At 49.4% G+C, this 19522-nt stretch overlaps 5 protein-coding genes across 5 annotated transcripts; 3 read left to right on the top strand and 2 right to left on the bottom strand.

The window, feature by feature from the left end:
• Positions 1–3295: 3295 nt before the first annotated feature.
• F5B22DRAFT_610326 (heterokaryon incompatibility protein-domain-containing protein) lies at positions 3296–6395 on the bottom strand. The gene is made up of 4 exons (XM_047975191.1): positions 6087–6395; positions 5968–6034; positions 4717–5876; positions 3296–4525 (listed from the first exon to the last, which is right to left on the bottom strand). Exons 3-4 carry the CDS (start codon positions 5833–5835, stop codon positions 3647–3649), a joined length of 1998 nt encoding a protein of 665 aa, XP_047829976.1. The 5' UTR covers positions 5836–5876; positions 5968–6034; positions 6087–6395; the 3' UTR covers positions 3296–3646.
• Positions 6396–8610: 2215 nt separating this feature from the next.
• Positions 8611–10128, bottom strand: F5B22DRAFT_647428 (uncharacterized protein; the record flags this gene model as incomplete). Its single annotated transcript, XM_047978869.1, has 4 exons — positions 8611–9104; positions 9159–9519; positions 9595–9912; positions 10033–10128. 4 exons carry the CDS (start codon positions 10126–10128, stop codon positions 8611–8613), a joined length of 1269 nt encoding a protein of 422 aa, XP_047829975.1.
• A 589-nt stretch (positions 10129–10717) lies between these two features.
• F5B22DRAFT_226636 (alcohol dehydrogenase) lies at positions 10718–12501 on the top strand. Its single transcript, XM_047969804.1, has one exon. The coding sequence runs from the start codon at positions 10888–10890 to the stop codon at positions 12016–12018; it is 1131 nt and encodes a 376-aa protein (XP_047829974.1). The 5' UTR covers positions 10718–10887; the 3' UTR covers positions 12019–12501.
• Positions 12502–12650: 149 nt separating this feature from the next.
• On the top strand, positions 12651–15227 carry F5B22DRAFT_610316 (major facilitator superfamily domain-containing protein). The gene is made up of 2 exons (XM_047975190.1): positions 12651–14054; positions 14118–15227. The coding sequence occupies exons 1-2, from the start codon at positions 12904–12906 to the stop codon at positions 14629–14631; spliced, it is 1665 nt and encodes a 554-aa protein (XP_047829973.1). The 5' UTR covers positions 12651–12903; the 3' UTR covers positions 14632–15227.
• A 1739-nt stretch (positions 15228–16966) lies between these two features.
• Positions 16967–18183, top strand: F5B22DRAFT_226550 (uncharacterized protein). Its single transcript, XM_047969803.1, has 2 exons — positions 16967–17725; positions 17785–18183. Exons 1-2 carry the CDS (start codon positions 17076–17078, stop codon positions 18158–18160), a joined length of 1026 nt encoding a protein of 341 aa, XP_047829972.1. The 5' UTR covers positions 16967–17075; the 3' UTR covers positions 18161–18183.
• Positions 18184–19522: the final 1339 nt, after the last annotated feature.

Below are 19522 nucleotides of genomic sequence, written 5' to 3'. Positions count from 1 at the left end.
GATCAGACCTTTCATGCAGAGACGAGGGTGGTCGAAGAGCTCTCTCTTTAGCTTCGGAAAGGGGGAAACTAGGGGTTGTACATCTTCTATGCAATAACGGTGACGATCCGAATATGGTGGACGACAGTGGGCGAACAGCACTATCTTGGGCGTCCTTGAATGGACACGACGCAGTAGTTCGGTTTCTTCTGCAAATCGGCATCTCTGATCCAGACTTTAAGGATGGCGAGTCTCGATCGTCTCTCTCGCTCGCTTCTGAGCATGGCCACAAGATGGTTGCTAGACTTCTGCTAGAAACGAATGTTACTGATCCCAACCCACCGCTAATATGGGCGGCGCGAAGAGGGCAGGCAGAAATAACGCGGCTACTCCTTGGCACAGAGAGATCGAAGCCAGACTTTAAGGATGAGAACGGCAGAACTCCATTGTCATGGGCAGCTGGAAATGGACACATAGAGGTTCTTTACGTGCTTCTCGACGCACATGGTGTTGACTGCAACAGCTGCGATGATGACGGTCGTACCCCATTATCATGGGCCGCGGGAAATGGGCAGAGTATTGTTCTCAGACGGCTTATTGCATCGCGACTAGCCAACCCTTGTCTTAAGGATGCCCAGGGAATGACCCCATTGCTATGGGCCGTTAGAAATGGACATGAGCCGGCGGTCAGAGAGCTTCTGAGCTCTCTAGACGAGGCAGATATCACCATGAAAGACTCCCAGGGTCGCACCCCGCTCTGCTGGGCCGTGATTCGAGGCCACCAGAGCCTCGTGAGACTTCTCCGTAGCCATGGTCTACATACCAACATGAAGGACGATTGCGGCATGACGCCCCTAGATTATGCCCTCGACTTAGAATACAACACAATCGCTCAGTTATTGGCGGGAGACGACCCGACTGGTGCGGATCAGATCGAGTGGGATGGAGATGCTGAGCAGCAAGATCCAGACCCGGGCGAAGGGCCTTCTAGTTTACCATCCAGGAAAACCGTGCCGAGCTTGGAAGATGACGGCTTTGACAGTGACACCACTGACAACGCCTCGGAAGCCGAAACCATGGATGAAGGCTCCATAGACTTACCCCCTGACTTGGACAGCGATATCCATCTTTCCAACCCTAGAAAATGGGCTCGGGAACTAGACTTGCTCGAGCAAGAAGTTGTGGAAAACTCCAAGACGTGCCAATCTATGCCTCATCTAGCCGCAACGATGGCGGTTGAAGAGTGTATCGAAGTGCTGGATACGGCCCAGCATAACTATCAACACCTGATGAAGAATAAGCATTACCAGGATAGCATCAATGCACTTGTTGTTAGCCGGAAAAGACCGGATGTGGCGACCTTACAGAGGATCACAGGAGAAGATATTCGTCAAGCTCGGGCACACATCGCGTCTCATAGCACAAAGCAATGTCTACAGAAGATGCACGAATGGGGGTTTGATGGCTTCTCAGCCAATAGCGAAGAACCCGTCAACTCCCAGGACGTCCTTGAGGTTTACGCGACTATCATTGCAAGATTCATTGATATCGCGATCATCTGCTTTTCAGGGGCTCATACGCAGCGGTTTGACCACAGGTATCTCGAATCCACCGGGGACGAAATTACCATCTCAAAGACGATAGTATTGAGGCGTCGCTCACTCCGATGCCTTGATGAGTATCTGCACCAGCAACAGGTTTGGGTCTTCGAAGATGTAGAAGATGTCGTGAGACCGTACACTCATACGCCACTTTACATTTCAACCACGATCCAAGACTTCAGTTACATATGGGGACCGGTCTGGGCGACACGACAGTTAATAGGAGAGGTAACAGATCTGAGTGCGTCAGAGGCAGATGCACCAGTACTTCGATACAATGTTGGTCGAGGGTGGATCGTGCAGTGGGAATGGAGCTCTACCGAGCCCGAGCTTCTACCCGGTGAGATATTCGCACACTGGACACAAGATCCGCTTGACCTAGACGGAGCTTCCAGTTTCCCTCCGCGTAATATCAATATACGCCTACTGATAGGAGCCCGAGGCCCGAGATTTCATAAAAACCCGAGCTGTGAGCTTAACTCCGTGCGGTGGACGCGGCGCATGCTAGAGCTAAACCGTCTGAGCACCCATGGTACAAGGAAAGACACGAAACAACGCGATGCCCAGACCGTGACGACCAGTCTGAGCGGCTTGGGTTTGGGTGTGCAATACGCGGAGTCATTCAAACTTCGTGAAGGGTCCACGATGAAAGACCGATTTCTCGCCTCATGGTCCAACGCACCGACGCAACGGAACCCGTCCATCCTGGCGCACCGGCTAGGAATCGAAGTCAGCGCGTGTTCAGGAAACGCGAGAAGGGTGCGACTGGCCCGGGTTCTCGGATCTCGTATGATGGAGAAATACCTTGAATCCATTTGCTTCAATTGGGGTCACGAGGACTCAAGGCAGCTTTACTTTGATGCCTTGAGGAACACTGATATCCGCACGTTCGAAAGACTTTACAGAGATCGACCTGAACTCCGAGAGGATCTTGGAAAGGCCGTTGCGACGTCCATCGAAGTGTTGGCGCATACGGGCACGGACGCTAATCACGCCCTCCTTGCGTTCTGGACATCTAACAAGAGCACGCAGTGGACCGCCATATTCCCGCATTCTTCCTTTCGGTGGTCTGGTCTGCTAGCGGATACCAAGGATTCCTGCGCTGTCGCGATCGTGACGGAGCATTGCCTCGTGTTGCGGCGGTCTCGACTGTATGAATGTAAGCAACAGCATCACAATGGCCATTCCAGTCTCCTAGAGACGATTATGACGATCAATAAAGAAGCTGTGAAGCCTGGTGTTCTGCAATGGGATGGCCGTCATTGTGAATTTTCTGACGACATTGGGCACCAGAAGTTCGATCTAGGGTCATCCGGGCAGCTCTTGTTTCTGGGGCCTGTGTCCAAGTCTCGCGGCGGAATCCTGATGGAATGGAGTCCTCCTAGCCATATCAAGAGGTTGAAAGAATGGTTTCAAGAGGCGATTGAGAAAAACGGGGCTCCTCCTCATCACTGGGAACATATCGTCCAGGATGAGAACGGCGAAGAGAATATTGGCGCGGTACAAGTTCATATCACATCTGATTATTAGTCGAAGTGAAGGATAACTGCGTCACTCTTCTTTTATTTTTATAACAGGGTTTGAGACTGAAACTGTCAGAAAGGGAAGGCGGTGATACTTGCGTTCCACATACTGGAATGCTGGGAATCTGTATATAAGACCTTCATCCAGCCAGATAACTGTATTGTAACTTAGACTTCTAGATAATCTAATGGGATCACATGTACTACTCTTGACAGAAACAGCGGTGCATCACTCATACTCAATGATTCCGTTGTTTTTAACATGACGGATGGAGGCTATTAGGCATAGGCGGAACCAAACTATCTGGCTGTCCTAAACGTCGTACATCGACAATATCATAGAGCTAGCGAATAAGCGTTTCGAAATAGTCGGAGTACTAAGAGAATTTCTTTTCCGGAAACTGACTCTGCAACACCTATTGAGTCTCAACGGTAGGTACTAAGGAAAGGCCGGATCAATCCCACTCGTATCAGTGTTAACTCGGCTAAAATTCTTCCCTAGGTTAATTATTATCCGAATTAAAATAATTGTAGTGTGTCAGTCTACACCAGTTCAAAATCTTCCACTTGTACATTAGCCTGCTGAAACTCGTCCACAGTGATCCGGATCTTGCGCCTATGTCCGTCCTCATCGCCACCCGGTGGGAGGCCCAGCAACTTACGAACCAACGAGCCATGCCACAGCAGATCGCCCGTCCGTGTATCCCTAATGCCGCTACGCCACTTATGCGAATCGCCAGGAGGCCGGCATTGCGTCGGCTTGTAGTAACTAGGGAGGCGACCATGGACTGCCTCACCCGCCATAAGGCCAGGAACGTAGCTATCTGATACTAGCCGCCATCTCGAACCCCCCGATCCGCTAGCGCCGCCGTCCACGGCCCGAAGTAGCGACGGTCTGCTGGATCCGATAAAGACACAGACCAGGTCCCCCGGCTGCGCTGCCTCTGACGCAGAGCCACAGTGGCCGTGGGTGGTGCGGAAGAAGCAACGCCCACGCAAGTAGGCATGTGCCAAGCGCATGAGCTTGAAGCCCGGGCTCGCCTTGTCGTGAAGCGGATCTGCCATGTCTGATGACAGAATCTCCCGTAGCGCCGCCGAGCACTCATCACGTGTTGCGACCCATTCTCTGTAGAGGTTGGTATCCTCGTCAAAGCGCTCGCAACAGAAAAGTCGGCAGTATCCCTCAAGCAGGCTCGTGCCGTCGACGTACGTTGCCCCGGGTTCCAGAGCGTCTAGTAGTGGGAGGCTCCGCAGGCTTCGTAGGAAGTCGGGGTTGAACTCGGCTCCGGGACGCGGCTCCATAAGACTGACACTCTTGACGGTGCTCACGCGAATACCCGCTACGCGAAGGACGCCGTCTCCAAGATAGCTGAATAATGGATATATAGGACCCGACGCGTACCAGTACGGTTCCATTGTGCCCTGTAAATAAATTGTAAGAATGAGACTACTTATATAATAGTGATGAGAGTAGGAGACATAAGGTAATTCTTACTAACGTGTTCAAAACTAAATGGTTGCTAAACGGGCTCAATCACCCCAAAAAATCCAAGCGTTGAAATAGACTCAAAAAGGGGGGACTTATAAATAAAAGCATCTTGCAATTTACTAACCTCCATTTTCATATCTGTATGCGTCCACCAGTCGGGCACCCAGCTCGGCAATCCCTCCATGTAGTGTTGGGCCATGTCACACGAAGTCGTAACATCCAACGACTCCTGTGCCTGCATGACGCGGACGGCGACGTCGGTGTAGACACGCGCGGGCGGCAGTGAATAGTCGGGCACAACGCCGATTGAGCGGTCCTTGGGCCTCAGCATCCCCTGGACGGCGTAGACGGCGTCACGGGGGTCAGTCCAATGGACACCCGCAAGCTCTCGGCGTAGATACTTGTACGTCATATGACGACTTCGGTCGACAAGCAGGCGCACAAGGTCAAGGCGGGCGGCCAGCTGGCTCAGCACCTCCACCTCCAGCACATCACGCTTGGGCCACTGCCACACACAGAACAAGCCGCGAGCCACCGCCTCCCACGGCACCTCGGTCCGGCCGCATAGCACCGACGCCGAGCTGGCCACATATATCTCCTGTCGGATCCACAGGCGGCCAAACCAGTTGCGATTTATGAGTTCCGCCACGGCCTTGAGCTCGCGCTTGCCGAAGCGCAACTCTAACGTGGTCTCGTCGCGTGGAGGTGGCTCTCCGTGGACGGGCGACAGGATCGTGATCTTCTCGGTGCTGTAGGCGACATCGAGCTGGTTGCCCAACTTTGCTAGTTCATTGAGCGCATAGGCGCTATCGTCGGCCTCGAGCCCGAGCCAGACGACAACGCGGTACGCAGCAGCGTAGATGTTGCACATCTTGGCGACGTGCCAACTGCGCTCGCGGAGATTTACCTGGTTGATGCACAGGGCGTCGATCCACATGGTGCGGGGCCGGTCCTCGTAGCGGAGGTGCCGCAGTCCCTCCTCGAGGTTCCGGGTCACGGGGATGGTGGAGACATTGCCGTTCACGATGAGAACGTCGACTGTGTCTGTTAATGGGCCCCAGGCATATGACAGCGCTTCGTAATGAGGGTAGTCTTCCTCCGGAATATTGGAGGCGGTCTGACTATTAGGGATTGTCGCGACGCGGAACGCGACGCGAACCGGGTCATCCAACTTACCGGGCAGTATGTCTGCGAGCCTTGTCTCACGGTTCTCCTCTAGTTTCGCATACATGTACGAAGACATATTTCTAGTGACTTAGATTTTCAATGGGCTGCTTAGGGTCACTGCATGGCGTGTCAACTTCATTCAAGGCCGCGATGTGAAGGTGTTGAGGTTTAGTTATCGAAGGTGTACTGGCGCGATCTGCCTACATACATAGTAGGCTTCTACTAGGCCAGCTTTCCGTCTACCTCTGTTCCCACCCGCATTGGGACGCCTCATGCTGGTTCTGTAAGCATGCAAGCCGATAAGCGACAAGGGTCGTGAATCCTCACCACATAGCCGACAGTTTATGATAATGTGGTGTAGACAGGTTGAAAGCGGGGTAGAATGTGGCTAACCCTAGAATTCTCAGCCCACGACCTCCTGATGTCTTCGCAGATCCAGGTGAATAGAAAGGTTAACTAGTTGTCCGTAAACATGGGTACAAGGTTCTAGAATCGCATGATAGAGTGGGCAGTTTTCATGAACCTCACAAGCTATGTTCGACGAAATTGGAAGGCTGGAAATGCTGAAGGGCATTTTGACTAGGAGATCTTCACACTACGACTTGCTTAGTAGTTCAGGTCGCTCTAATGTTACAATATAATTCAAATCTTTCCTTTAACTATTACTGCATCATGTGAGCTTGGATGCAACCCTAATGACCGTGAGATAGGAACAAAGTTTCTCGATTATCTCCAAAGAAATTGGGGCACGGATTACCTACTCTGATCCGTTTCGAGACATCTCAGCCCTGGGATTGAAGTGACAAGGGTATTATGTTAGCAGGGGCTTAGAATCCCGCAGAGTCCCTGTGATGGATCAAGGATGTCCAAGGCCAACTTTCCGCACCTTTTTGTACCAATCTCTGGGATTGATGGCGTTGCTGAGCTCCTGCAAATCTCTAAGGAGGTTCAAAGCCATTTCAGTTGGTCTGGTAGACTGTTTACGATGCTTGAATTTTCACAAAGATGCTGTAGCTTCTCCACAATACAGAATGCATGTTACATGCGCATACAGCTGAACATGCAGTTCGCCTACGGCGACAGGGGTAATACAGTCTACTCGTGACCTTCAAGAGACATGCAGGCAAATTGGAAGCGAGATTATGCAGACCTCCCTTCATGGAACAGACCAATGAGACCTAAGCGGTCAGGGCTGGCAGTCAGTTTGCATACAGAGTTAGAGTCAAGCCCACCAAGGCCAAGGAGGATTTGGCTGACCACACACTTTTACAGCCTTAGCATATTATTATATTGCAAATAGCTTCAGTAACTGTTGTTATACTGCGCGCTAGTCATTACATTGCCGATAGTTTGATCTATACTGAGGTTTCTGCCGAGACTGGTGGTTATGGCTGATTAATTGATTTGTAGAGAGGATTATGGTTGGTTGTTCTGAGAATTGCCGAGATTTTACCTCTGCTTGGGCTTCATCATAGGCGGCCACGCACTGCCTAAGGCTGCATGGAACTTGCTGCACTCAGGTGGAGAATGTATACTACCGTTACACTTGCAAGTCTAAAGGCGTCGTTTTTGACAAAGTGCGACAGACCTACCTAGAGATCCGGCGGGTACACAGAGATTACGGTCAGACAGTCAAGGCTAGCAGACACAACGACTTAGCAGGGCACTCCGTACTGAGTCATCAACATCGCAAAAATATACCCCCATTCACGCTGATATCCCATTATTGAGTCCGTTATAGAGAGCGGCATGGTATTTTGGTTTTCCGGTAGTTCAGAGCTTGGCAAAACCATTACGTTTTCGTACGATTGATGAAGTTGTAACTGAATTGATTACGATGGCTGGCTATAAGCGCTTCTTAAAAAGTACAATATAAGTTCGGATGTGGAGATATTAACGAATTGTAAAGTGTAGTTACAACTTCATATTGGTAGAGCGAAGTTACTTCTTATACACACTACTGTGTATTGTTGGGGTTGCAAACGGACAAGGGCATATAAGGGTCCTTAGCCACACCTTCACACCTACACCTCCGTTTCTTTGACTGCAGCACACGATGAAACGAGCTATTCAATAAATCACTGAATTGCCATGGCCGCAATCTCAGTATCAGCATGACAGAGACAACGTTATTCATAACTGCGAGGTCCCCTCTTGCTCAACAGGGCTTGGCTAGCTGCAGTTGATCTGATCCACTCTGCTATGGTGACTAGAATTCCGGTCATCATTCTGAGTGAAGGCACTATCAAATATTATGTAGAAATTAATATCGCTGTAATTTCAATACATCCCATAAACAAGATATGCTCTTTGTGAGTGTTGATATATGAGTCTAGAATAATATCATCCTAAGCCGTACAGGTTGTATTGTTAAGATGACTTGTGAACCAGCCTGACTTTGAAATACATACACTATGTTAACAGCCGTCTCATTAGCGAAGTAGCGAGTAACCAACACACAGGGAAGATAACCCTGGCTTCAGGGTCAAATGTAAAAACAACATAACAACTTCGCTTTTGCACTTTACTTTTGTATCTACATAACATAGCGACCGGCGTTCAATTCCACCAATGCGTCGCTATTTTTTTTTTCTTCTTTTTTGCTCTGTTCCGCTTTGACTCACTACTTTCATTTGCTCATCATGTGTTATGCAAATAGAAAAAAAAATCACTTTTTAGTACTTGACGCACTTTGATCGAACGAGAAAGCTAAATTCTTCGAGTAAGCTTTTGTGTAGTTTTATGTCTATAATTGTGATCTATCATCCAAGCTCTCTCTGCAGCTCGAGTCGCTGCTAGGCTATTAAACTTGATTCTCCCGCATCTTGAAACTGTTGCTGCTAGAGCGAAACTACCCCGCCACTCCCGAAGCAGTCATCAAACGCATTCTCGGCAGCTCAAGCAAACGCAACCCAACCTCATCCCCAGATATAGTCCACGCTCTCTCCAGATACCTGCAAATAGCAACTCCTTCGGTGCAAGACTGTTTCCACAACCACCAGATCCTCCGATCGCAGATCTTGGCATACCAGTATAAAAGCACAAGCATTGCCTTCTCGTCTTTGCGGATCAACAGCTCGCGGAACGGAGCATCGAGCGCTCTAAAGAAACAGACATGCGCTAGAATGTTTTCATGGTCCAGCTCGCGCTCGAACAACTCAACAGCTATTTTGACAGCTTTATGATAGGGATTGATTCTAACACCATGAATCCTACCAATACCCTCTTCATCAATGTCCTCTCGATTGCTAAAATTGCCTTCGTCGGTTCGGCGGGAGTTCAGAACCTCGAAGAACGCCTCAAACTCCTTAGGAAGCCACTTCGCCGTCGAGCGCTCTTCCGACCCTGTTTTCGCCATACCTAGCCGACTCACCCACTTACTTAAATTAGAAAACTCACTCGCCGGGAGATAGAACGGAGCATTATCCCTCGTGGGATTCGTTAGTTCCGCGACGACCTTCTGACCGTCGCAAAGGGTAAACCACAGGAGGTCGGCTGGGGATGGCGAGCGAAGCGGCCAAGCTTCTTCGGGGTATCGCTCCTCTACGTAGGCCAGGTGACTGATGCTTATCAGGTTTGCAGATATCCAGAGTACATCGCCATCGGACGGCGCGAAGGGTCTGTTGAGATATTGCCGCATGGAGGACACAGCGTGGTACCAGTGATACGTGAGCGAGTATGACCGCCTGGTTCCGAAGGGTTCCATGGCCAGGTCATGCATTTCAGCCATGGCAAGAACGGTATGCATTAATAGCGGGTTCTGGCAGCAATGAGTTAGTCTCCAGGGCTATTTATCGCAATTATAATGATGTGGGCATATAAGTATTCATCATACCGTGAATGCTAAAGGCAGGACTTTCTCCGCATAAACATGATGCGTTGCCCTTGTCCCTAGCGTCCAGGCCGTACGTTTCTGGAACTTCTCGATAAGGGGAATATCTCTGGCTAAGAGCTGGTATATCTCTAAGCTATGCCGAGACCCCGAGATAGGTAAGGGAGCTGGTGGAGATTGCACAACGGCCTGGGGAGCGGCACCTATATGCACCCGAAAACTCGGCTTGGCAGAAAGGCTCTCGGGCGAGAACTTGGAACCATAACAGCAAACTACATTGAATGCATCGCATCTCCTGCAGCATGGTTTTGTCTCATCGCACTAGTAGGTGTCAGCATGTACCCCTTGAATCTATTGAAATGAGTTGTGAGCTATCCGATAAGTATTGGGATCCGGAAACAACCTAGTCGCAGTCTTGACGATCAACAAAAGCGAGCTCACCTTGATACCTCTTAGCTTGCAATTCGCACACCCATTACGGGACTTTCTGTGGGCTTTGCGTTTCCGAATAGGAGCTGCAGTTTTGATCGGCAGCATCTTATCTTAGCCAGCTAACCACTAGATGCTAATGAAGCGGCATCGGCGATGGAGGTTAGGAGGAAACACGCACAAGCCTCCCTTGTGAGTCGCGGGATGGAGTCGCAGCGTCAAGACTTTCGGTCATTTTCGGACACCTAAAACCCTTGACATCACGCCCTGTAGATGTCGCTTGAGACTATCAATCAGGCTTGCTTGACTCATAGCAACGAGTGCTGCACCAAGTGCATATGAGGTTGTCTTCGACACGGGATTCCGGGGATAGCGGGACTGACAAATTAAACAAATCAACGCTGACTGGCTTAGCGGTGAAGCTTTACCCACAGCGACTAACCTCGGTTCGTATTCCAGATCCCACTAAACCTGTTTCGTATGCGCTTTATAGCCGTTTACATGTGTTGCGTGATCATAGACACTGACATTACGTGATAGAGCGGCGGCATGGACATGCTTGCTACATCTCCTATAGCCGGATTATGCAGAAAATATTGTAATCTAATAGAAAGCATCGTCAGATTGAACTTCAGTCTCGACCTCGAGCATCCGTATGTACAGATATGGCGCTAACCTGGTTTCGTATTCTCACAGTTCAACTCGCGTTGAGCTTTGTAAGTGAGAAATCTGACATCTAGCATATTGAAGACACTCACAGTATTCTTCATATATAAAGCGACGGAACACTGGCTCTTTAGAGAAAATGAGTTCGAACATTCATCGATAAAGTCTCCAACTCATCCCCGAATTTCACGCATAACCAAAATGGCCCCCTCCCTTCCTTCTATGATGCGCGCTGTCGTGCAGACAGCCCCAGGCACAGCATCCGTAGAGTCGGTACCTATCCCCAAAGTAGAATATGGCTCTGCGCTTGTCAAGCTCGAGGCGTCGCTGGTACACTCCAACCTATCTCCCATATTCAAAGCCGATCTAGATTATTTCAAGCTTCCCTATCCCGCCGTCCCAGGGTCCTTCGGCATCGGCCGCGTGGCCGCCGTAGGACCGGATGCTACAGCGCTACGAGAAGGCGACTTCGTCATAGTCTCGGCCTTCATCCATTCCCGCGACGACCCTTCCGTTAACATCATCAGAGGTGTGCTCGCCGGTCCGACGCCCGCGTCGCAGCACCTTTACAAAACGTTCGCGCGCAACGGCTTCTTCGCCGAGTACGTGACCGCGCCACTGGAGACTATCTTCCGCCTCGATGAAGCGCGTCTGTTCGGAAGCCCGGAGGCGGGTGGTCTCGGATACATCCCAGGCGAGCTCGTCGTCTTCCCTGCTAACGTGATCTGCTACGCGGCCATGCGCGGCATTTCGCTACAGCCAGGCGAGCGCGTCGTTATCACACCAGCTACGGGACACTACAGCGCCGCTGCTGTGGACGTGGCTGCGGCCCTGGGGGCGCGCGTCATCGCTGCGAGTCGCAATGCCGCTGGTCTTGCTAAGCTGAAGGAGACGTACCCAGGTGTCGTAGACACGGTGCAGTTGACCGGCGACGTCAAGACAGATGGTGCTGCGCTCTCGGCCTTTGGACCGGTCGATGCTGTCGTCGATGTCTCGCCTCCTGCAGCGACCGGCGCGCCGAACTTCGCGGCTGCGTTATCATCTTTGCGGGACGGGGGTCGCGTGACTCTTGTCGGCGGGCGAGGAGACGAGACGTTGCCAATTCCTTACCTCAAGGCTATGATGAGCAGTTTGACGATCAAGGGATCATATATGTATGCGCGGGAGGATGTTGAAGCATGCATCCGCCTGGCAGAAGCGGGGTTGCTGAAGTTCGGTAAGAGGGCTGGGCATGTTGTTCATGCGGTGTATACTCTGGATGATTTCCAGGAGGCGATGGATAGGGCCGTTGAGACGGCTGGCCCGGGGTCGATCATCTACATTAAGCCCTGATGATGATGATGCAAAGACCTACGCAGATGTAACGCTGTAGGCTCTATGGGTTACTAGAACTCGCCAGGGGTGTTGGATATGGGGGTTAGTCTCGACCAAGACGTCTTAAACACTCAATGTTGAACATGAAAAACGACGCCGTTAGACTGTGAACAGTCTAACGGTTATTATAGCCTCACCTACGTCTAGCACTCAATACTCTGTGCTCTTATATCAATCCCTAACAAAATATGTTATCCAGGTCTTGAATCCACAAAGTGACTAACGGCGGCGCGGGGTTCGCTACTGATAAAGCTTTCGTTTGCCCCACATCTTCGGACGCCTCGGCCCTCGGCCACCGCATTGCCCGGTGCGCTCTCGGCGCCGCCAGCTCCACCCGAGAAGCCGTTGTGAAGGAGAACAGACCAACTCGCCCAGCTCCTGTTATAGATATAAAGTTCGAGGCAAAAATAATGTTAACTCTAAGCTAAAGTACAGTACAAGTATGGTATCACAGAACAATAGGTTATCTAGTGGGTCCTTAAACCCTGTAGAGATGAGATAGGCGCCGCCTCCTTATCTGGTCATGTGCGGAGGTGATGCGTCTGCTATCGGTGTACAACGAATCACATCCCAGGCCCGTCACAGATCAACAGATTGTCGGCGACATGTACCACCCCGTATAGGAACCATGTCAGATTTGGGTGGGGTTCGTTCGGGGGTTTTCGAGGCAGTATAATTACTTGTCTACGGTTATGGGATTGGTTCTCGATTTATCTTTGAACAGGACCTTACTAACCGTACCTTATGAAACTGATCTTTCTCTCGGGAAATTTGACTCACATAATAGCCTAGCGGTAGGGCAGTAGGTATTAGTGAAGGTATTGAAAACACCTCTACGCCGCAATGTCAGCGACAGCCGCCGTGCTGAGCCATGGCGAGATCGACGAGTCACTAGTTCCCGGCACCGTCCATCTCGTCGATCTGCAACATACAATGGCGACACGTCACTCCGCGAATCAGAAGGACATTGTGCTGGTCCCGACGCCATCCTCGGACCCGGAAGATCCGCTGAACTGGAGTCCGAACCGCAAGTACCTGGCCCTCGCCTGCGCGCTGCTGTACACTTGGTTTAACGGCATCGCCCTCTCGGTCGTGTATTCGGTCATCGTGCCGCTATCCTCGGCTCTTTCCGTTACCGTGTCCGACCTCAATGCAGGAACAGGGTACATGTTCCTCTTTCTCGGCTGGGGGCTGCTCTTCTGGCAGCCCTTCGCCCTCCAGTACGGCAAGCGCCTCACGTATCTCATCTCGCTCGCGGCTCTGACGGCCGTCACGGTCTGGGGTCCCTATGCGCGTGGTAACGGCCAGTGGATTGCGAAGTCTATCTTGACTGGCTTCTTCGCGGCGCCTATCGAGGCCCTGCCTGAGACGACCATCGCCGACTTGTTCTTCGCGCACGAGCGGGGCACGTATCTGGGCTGGTACGCCTGGACGCTCGCGGGCAGCAATTTCTTCGCGCCCGTCATCTGCGGCTTCATCAATGACGGCATAGGCTATGAGTGGGTTTTCTACATCCCGGCCATCTTCTGCGCGGTTACCTTCGTGTTTCTGTTCCTCTTCATGGAAGAGACGAATTATGACCGCAGAACCGTCGGCGTTGTCGCTACAGCAGGGAGCCGGAGTTGTGTTGAGAAAGAAGTGGCAGTAGATGCAGGTGAAGAAAAGAAAGTGTCAAACGATGGTCCCGATCAACTTACAGTATCGGAAGGTGTGAAAACACCACCTGAAGGAACGCCCACCAAGAGTTTTTGGCAAAAGCTCTCTCTCGTTGACAAGCCGAGACCTTTTGTGATGCACTACCGGGCCTGGCAGTCCCTGAAGCTACTCTCGTGGCCGGTGGTCTTCTACTCTGGTTTCAGCTACGGTACCTACCTCATCTATTTCAACATTCTCAATGCCACGGCTTCGCTGATCCTAAGCGGGCCGCCTTATAATTTTCAGCCCGCTATGGTTGGCCTTACCTACATATCCTGCCTTGTAGGTGTGACTGCTGCGTAAGTCTATTTCACATACTCACAGTCGTCAAAGCAATGGGACTCATTACTCACAACCTTTAGAGCCGCCTTCACGGGTGTATTCTCTGACCGATTCATCATTCGATTAGCCCGTAAGAACAACGGCGTGTCCGAGCCTGAGCACCGTCTCTGGCTGTTCTCCATCTCTACCATCGTGATCCCTTCGTCTCTAATCCTGTGGGGTGTTGGTGCTGCTCACGGCGTCCATTGGTTCGGCCTCGTATTCGCGATGGGCACGACAGCGTTCGCCAATACAATGGGCGTCACGTTATCAGTGGCGTACCTCATCGACACGTACCGTGATATTTCAGGGGATTCCCTGACGACCTGCATTATTATACGGAACACGATGAGCTTTGCTATCGGGTACGGGATCACTCCCTGGGTCGAGAATCTGGGGTACCAAAACTGCTTCATTAGTGCCGCTTTTGTGGGCTTGGCTATTTGCAGTGTCTTCCTCATTATGGTGCGCTGGGGCAAGACACTCAGGGAACAGAAGAGGGTACAGTACTGGCGCGAGGTAAAGAAGAGGATGGGTGCCGGACTTGTCCACTAGGTATGACGTGCTCTCTCGGTGGCTGTGTGTTACAGAATGCTCTCAGGGAGGTAGCATATATCACTTGGGGCTAATGGTCTCCTCATAAACGGGGTATAGACTAGGTCACGGGGAATCAATAATGTAGCATAGGTAGGTTGCCGCTAAGGCTTCTAAGATCTCCGCGGTTATTAACAGAAGCAAGTTCTTAACGTGACGGAAACCTTCGAAGAAAGACAATCAAAAATAATTCAATGGCTATTCTTGTCAGCTGATTACACTATTGGCATATGGGATATCTGTCACTTGCAGTCATATCTTCCGCATGATTATTTTGGGTGGAAATCGCTAATTGTCAAGGGCCAAGAAGAATTAGGCCAGAAGTTACGCCGAAGGAGTGGAGATAGCTCGATTGGCCAAGTATACAAGGAGGAGAAGGCCCCCTTCTGGTAGGAGAAAAGGCAGGAATCAATATTATTGAGCCCTTACCCCTACATTCTACCTATCTACTACCCGGGTGCTACCTACTTACTACCAAGCTTCACTCCGGGGACACCTCCCCATGACATTAATAGACTAATCTTTCATAGAAGGACGTCATAATGCTTAATTAACTGCTCATCTAGTTGTCTTTCTTGCTTTTACCGTGATCAAATTACTTCTAAGGAGCGTTGTTGATAGCTTCTAGGTGTAGGCGGGTGTGTAGGTAGGTCACTCGCCAAGTGTTCGGAAGATTGGGAAAAGTATACTATCTCTATCAGCAGGTGACATGCAGCTGCAATGGCCCGATAACTGCAGATTAAGTTTTGCTCTTTAAGATGGGCTATATAGTCCTGTGACGCAGCTCTACAAGTTGGTTCAGGAGACTCCCTCCTGCCTAGCGAATAAAGCGAGGTGACTCACTTAAAAGCAGTTACTTAGAATTTAGTCCACAGGCTAGGGTAATAGTACTTGGTGATATCGCTTCTTTACTATTGGCGCTATAATTATAGGAACTGCTTCATTAATCCATAATTCGTGCCTCAAATCCTGGGGTGAGTTACTTACGTCAGCGACGTCATTTTCTAAGACCTTAAATTCGTATGCTCACTTGCCGAGTAGAAAGATCAAAGCTCTTGACTTAAAGAACTAGAAGTTGTTCACTTTATTAATTCCGATCTGCTTGTTTATAATATCGTTATTAGCGTCCAGTGTCGACAGATGAACGGGGCGAATCGTCTTACCACCATATCATTGCGAGTTCCGTCGGCTAAAATGAGAAGAAGCAATGTGAGATTCTCAGCATCGTATCACTGGGGTCTCACGCTCCATACCCTGTCCAGCCACATCCCCCGATTTGTAAACACGCATCAAACTTCGCAAGGGGGGGTAGGAGGCTGGGTTGTTGGGAGATTAATAGGGTAGGCTGACCTGGTAAGTGCTACTTTGATACCCAATGCCCTCCAATCGTTCCCATGATGCATAAACGTCCAATCTTACCAACCTGCCTATTTTTCAACCATACCGAAACTTGATAATAATCATTCGTGGTCGAGGCGGGCCTACTGTAACAACATGCATGGTACGATAAGCCAATCACTTCAAGATTATGAGAAGCCGGCACAAGGCGTAGCTGGTATTCTTGAGCTTCTCCCCTTCTCCATTATAGCCTGCCGGAACCTGTTGCTAAGCAGTTTATTCGACTCTCCTATGGAGGTGGCATCTCACATTAGTCATTGCTATTGGAAAAGGCGGAGCGAGGTACACTCTATAACAAGGGCAGGAAACTGGGCTTGGAACTAGGAATTCAGATTATAATGATCAACTAGGGCTGCATTAGTCCTTGACCAACCAACTCCTTTTCGGCTGTTGGTGGCTTGAGAAGACTCTATATACAAATGATCTGCTAGCCCAGACCGCCTGGGTCTCTAGGGTATATTTCAAGAAGCGAAGTCTATAACCTCACTTTCCAATATTGCCCAATATTGCCTGCATGTATTGAAAGATTATGAACAGCCTGCAATGGTCCTTCTACGGCCGAATTGTAAGGCGAACTGCATATTTCAACCGGCATAGAGGTTGCACGTGTAACACACTCAAGCCTCTAGATAAGTGTATCGCTAGGTTCCCCCGCACCCACAGGCCATCCACGGGATAGCTGCGTAAAATATGACTAACATAAAGCAAGGGACTACCATTAGCTGCATTAAGCTATTCATCACCGTGATCAATAGTTATGAATTCAATATATGCAGGTCAAGTCTACTAAGAAGTAACGAGGCCTAATTGGCAGCAGCACCCGCCGCGCTGGAGGTTGATATATTCTAGGTGCCCAATGCCCAACACCTCCCGGTGGAAAAACACAACTTCAGTAAACCTTACTTTCTACTCAATCCTAATAGCTCATTGATTCTTACTCCTTACCCATTTCTTTTCAACGAATATTTTGGATTTTTAATTTCGCGACGTCATTGTCATTTTTCACAATGGCATCGTATGAGAGTGCGGGAAATCCTCTGCTTGTAGGTTTTTTTAACGACGATGCCACTCTAGACACCCAAAATAGATTCGTGAACGAGCTGTGGCCACAATCATCTACATGTGTTGAGAATATCATGGTCGACGCTTATTTTAATCTTGTTCGCGACGAAAAGCAATGGGCAAATATCCAACATCATGCCGTCAAGACCTATCAAGATATAATCTCCATTGTCGGCATAGTGCGAACCCATCTGGATCTTCCACTTCAAGAGATCGCAAGTCTTGTCAGTCAAGAGGTTTCGACTTTTGGCCAAGACCTGTCAAAGATTTCCACGTCCATCGAACTTGCGGTCCGCTTATGGCTTATGTCTAGCATCCACAATCGCATAACTCTAGATCAGTCCATACTTGAGACGCCACTGCCATGGGCCGATGACCGTAGCTTGAAGTCAGTCATTACAGATTATGTGAATAAGCCTTCAGACAAAGCTGTCGGCCGATTCCCAAAGAGCATGAATATTGGAGACATGAACAGAATGGCGGGCTTTCAGTTCAAATGGACAAGCAATCTTAGTTACCATTTAATTTTGAAGGACTCAACCATATACCTTTTCCATAACGTGTCCGTACTAAAACGTATGAAGGCCTTACAGGAGTAAGTCAATTTCGATTACTTTGAATAGAAACGAAAACAGCAGTCAGCTAATTATTTAGTTTTCCTCTACCTCATGACTATATTGATGAGACCCTAGCGACTATTAGCCTCCTCATACCTTTGAACGACGCAAGATGCAATAGGTGGCTCCATGAACAAATTTCTGCTGGGCGGGTCGATAAACATATCAGGTATTGTCGTGAAGAGCCGGAACATAGCAAGTTATACTATGGGTATTGGCAAGTGAGACTCGAAAATATTGAAAAAGCTTTTGAGAGAGCCAGACCACGCAATATTTTTCAATGGATACACGACACTAGGGATTGGGAACGCTGGTGGGGATTCTGGCTCATAATGGCTGGTATATTCCTGACAGTTTTCTTCGTACTTATTCAATCTGTGACTGGGATTATTCAAGTAGTGAAACCTAACTAAGGATACGATAATAAAATAGCAACTAGTAATGACCGGCTTCTGTAATGAGACGTTAAGACAATACTTGTATCGACCATTTGAAATTTAGAACTTCCCATACTTTTATAAAGCTGAATTCCTAATTAATCTATTCATTGGAAAGGATATCTTACAAGGTAATTTACTCAATCCCCGCATTACCATATCTTAGACGTTAGCGGGGCATTTACGGGGCCAGAAACGAAGCTCTATATTGGTCTATATGGCTTAACTATCTAGATCTGTTACACGTGTAACCTCTGTGCCGGTTGAAGAATGCAGTTCGCCTTGCGCTTCGGCCGTACGAAGGACCATTGCAGGCTGTTCATGACCTTCCAAGACATGCAGGCAATATTGGGCAATATTGGAAAGTGAGGTTATACAGACTTCGCTTTTTGAAACAGACCCTAGAGACCCAGGCGGTCTGGGCTGGTAGATCATTTGTATATAGAGTCTTCTCAAGCCACCAACAGCCGAAAAGGAGTTGGTTGGTTATGAGATTACTAGGGGTCACCCTAGGTGGGTCCCACCTACGTCTGCCACCATGCTTAGATAATGGAGTGTTATGAACTAATGGAATCTTTTGGCCTATATAATTACAGGTTGCTAGAAGGACTGTCACAACAGCCGGTGTAGCCCGCCCTGTAGGGGCCTGGATGGCTATTCGGAGGTTATATATACATACAGACCGCCCGGATACACCAGTTTGGTGTATTGCAGACCTTTTGGGGTTGTTGACTGAGTGGCATACAGGCTAGCCATTGTGACAAGGGCGAACTAGAGTAGACGTGGGGTTATGACCTAACGCACCCGAGAAGCGAGAAATTGGCGTCTGTAGCCACTGCATGTATATACCTAGGTAATTCAGATAGCGGATAGCGTGCCATGTCCCTATACCCCCACGACGTTAAACACCATCAATCAATCAAATTAAAGGTTGCTAATGGCTTTCTGTTTCTGGTAAATGCAGCTGTCGTGATATGGTGTTTTGGAGTCCCTAGAGTGCATGTACCGCATACACTGAGATTATATTCACAACGCGCCGTTGGCGTGTAGAGTAGACTTTACCTGATTAAGGGCAATTTTCCACTATTTTCAGCCCTCGTACCAAATAGAAGATGGTTTCCCCAGTGGAATTTCCGGAAAATTGGGCTTAATGAGGTAAAGTCTACGTTACACACCAACGGCGCGTTGTGAATATAATCTCAGTGTATGCGGAATAACCCCATATAATACGTATCTATCTCATACATGCTTCGAAGGAGATTCCTCCCTTCTTCAACTTTAGTCTTATTTGATACCTACTGTGAGACTGAAGAGATTTATGATTGTACCTGACCTTGG

Source organism: Xylaria bambusicola (assembly GCF_022495145.1).
Source record: "Xylaria bambusicola strain CBS 139988 unplaced genomic scaffold F5B22scaffold_26, whole genome shotgun sequence".
In the NCBI taxonomy this organism is placed as follows: Eukaryota; Fungi; Ascomycota; class Sordariomycetes; order Xylariales; family Xylariaceae; genus Xylaria; species Xylaria bambusicola.
The sequence above is the reverse complement of the archived record's forward strand: the minus strand, read 5'-3'. Positions and strand labels throughout refer to the sequence as shown.

What these genes read in the sequence shown, in the direction of transcription:
- F5B22DRAFT_610326 (XM_047975191.1), bottom strand. Translation starts at nt 5,835, where the DNA reads ATGTCTTCGTACATGTATGCGAAACTAGAGGAGAACCGTGAGACAAGG. An exon ending in ATACAGATATGAAAATGGAG is followed by an intron (nt 4,526 to 4,716) that starts GTTAGTAAATTG and finishes ATTTATTTACAG; the next exon opens with GGCACAATGGAACCGTACTG.
- F5B22DRAFT_226636 (XM_047969804.1), top strand. Translation starts at nt 10,888, where the DNA reads ATGGCCCCCTCCCTTCCTTCTATGATGCGCGCTGTCGTGCAGACAGCC.
- F5B22DRAFT_610316 (XM_047975190.1), top strand. Translation starts at nt 12,904, where the DNA reads ATGTCAGCGACAGCCGCCGTGCTGAGCCATGGCGAGATCGACGAGTCA. An exon ending in CTTGTAGGTGTGACTGCTGC is followed by an intron (nt 14,055 to 14,117) that starts GTAAGTCTATTT and finishes CACAACCTTTAG; the next exon opens with AGCCGCCTTCACGGGTGTAT.
- F5B22DRAFT_226550 (XM_047969803.1), top strand. Translation starts at nt 17,076, where the DNA reads ATGGCATCGTATGAGAGTGCGGGAAATCCTCTGCTTGTAGGTTTTTTT. An exon ending in CGTATGAAGGCCTTACAGGA is followed by an intron (nt 17,726 to 17,784) that starts GTAAGTCAATTT and finishes CTAATTATTTAG; the next exon opens with TTTTCCTCTACCTCATGACT.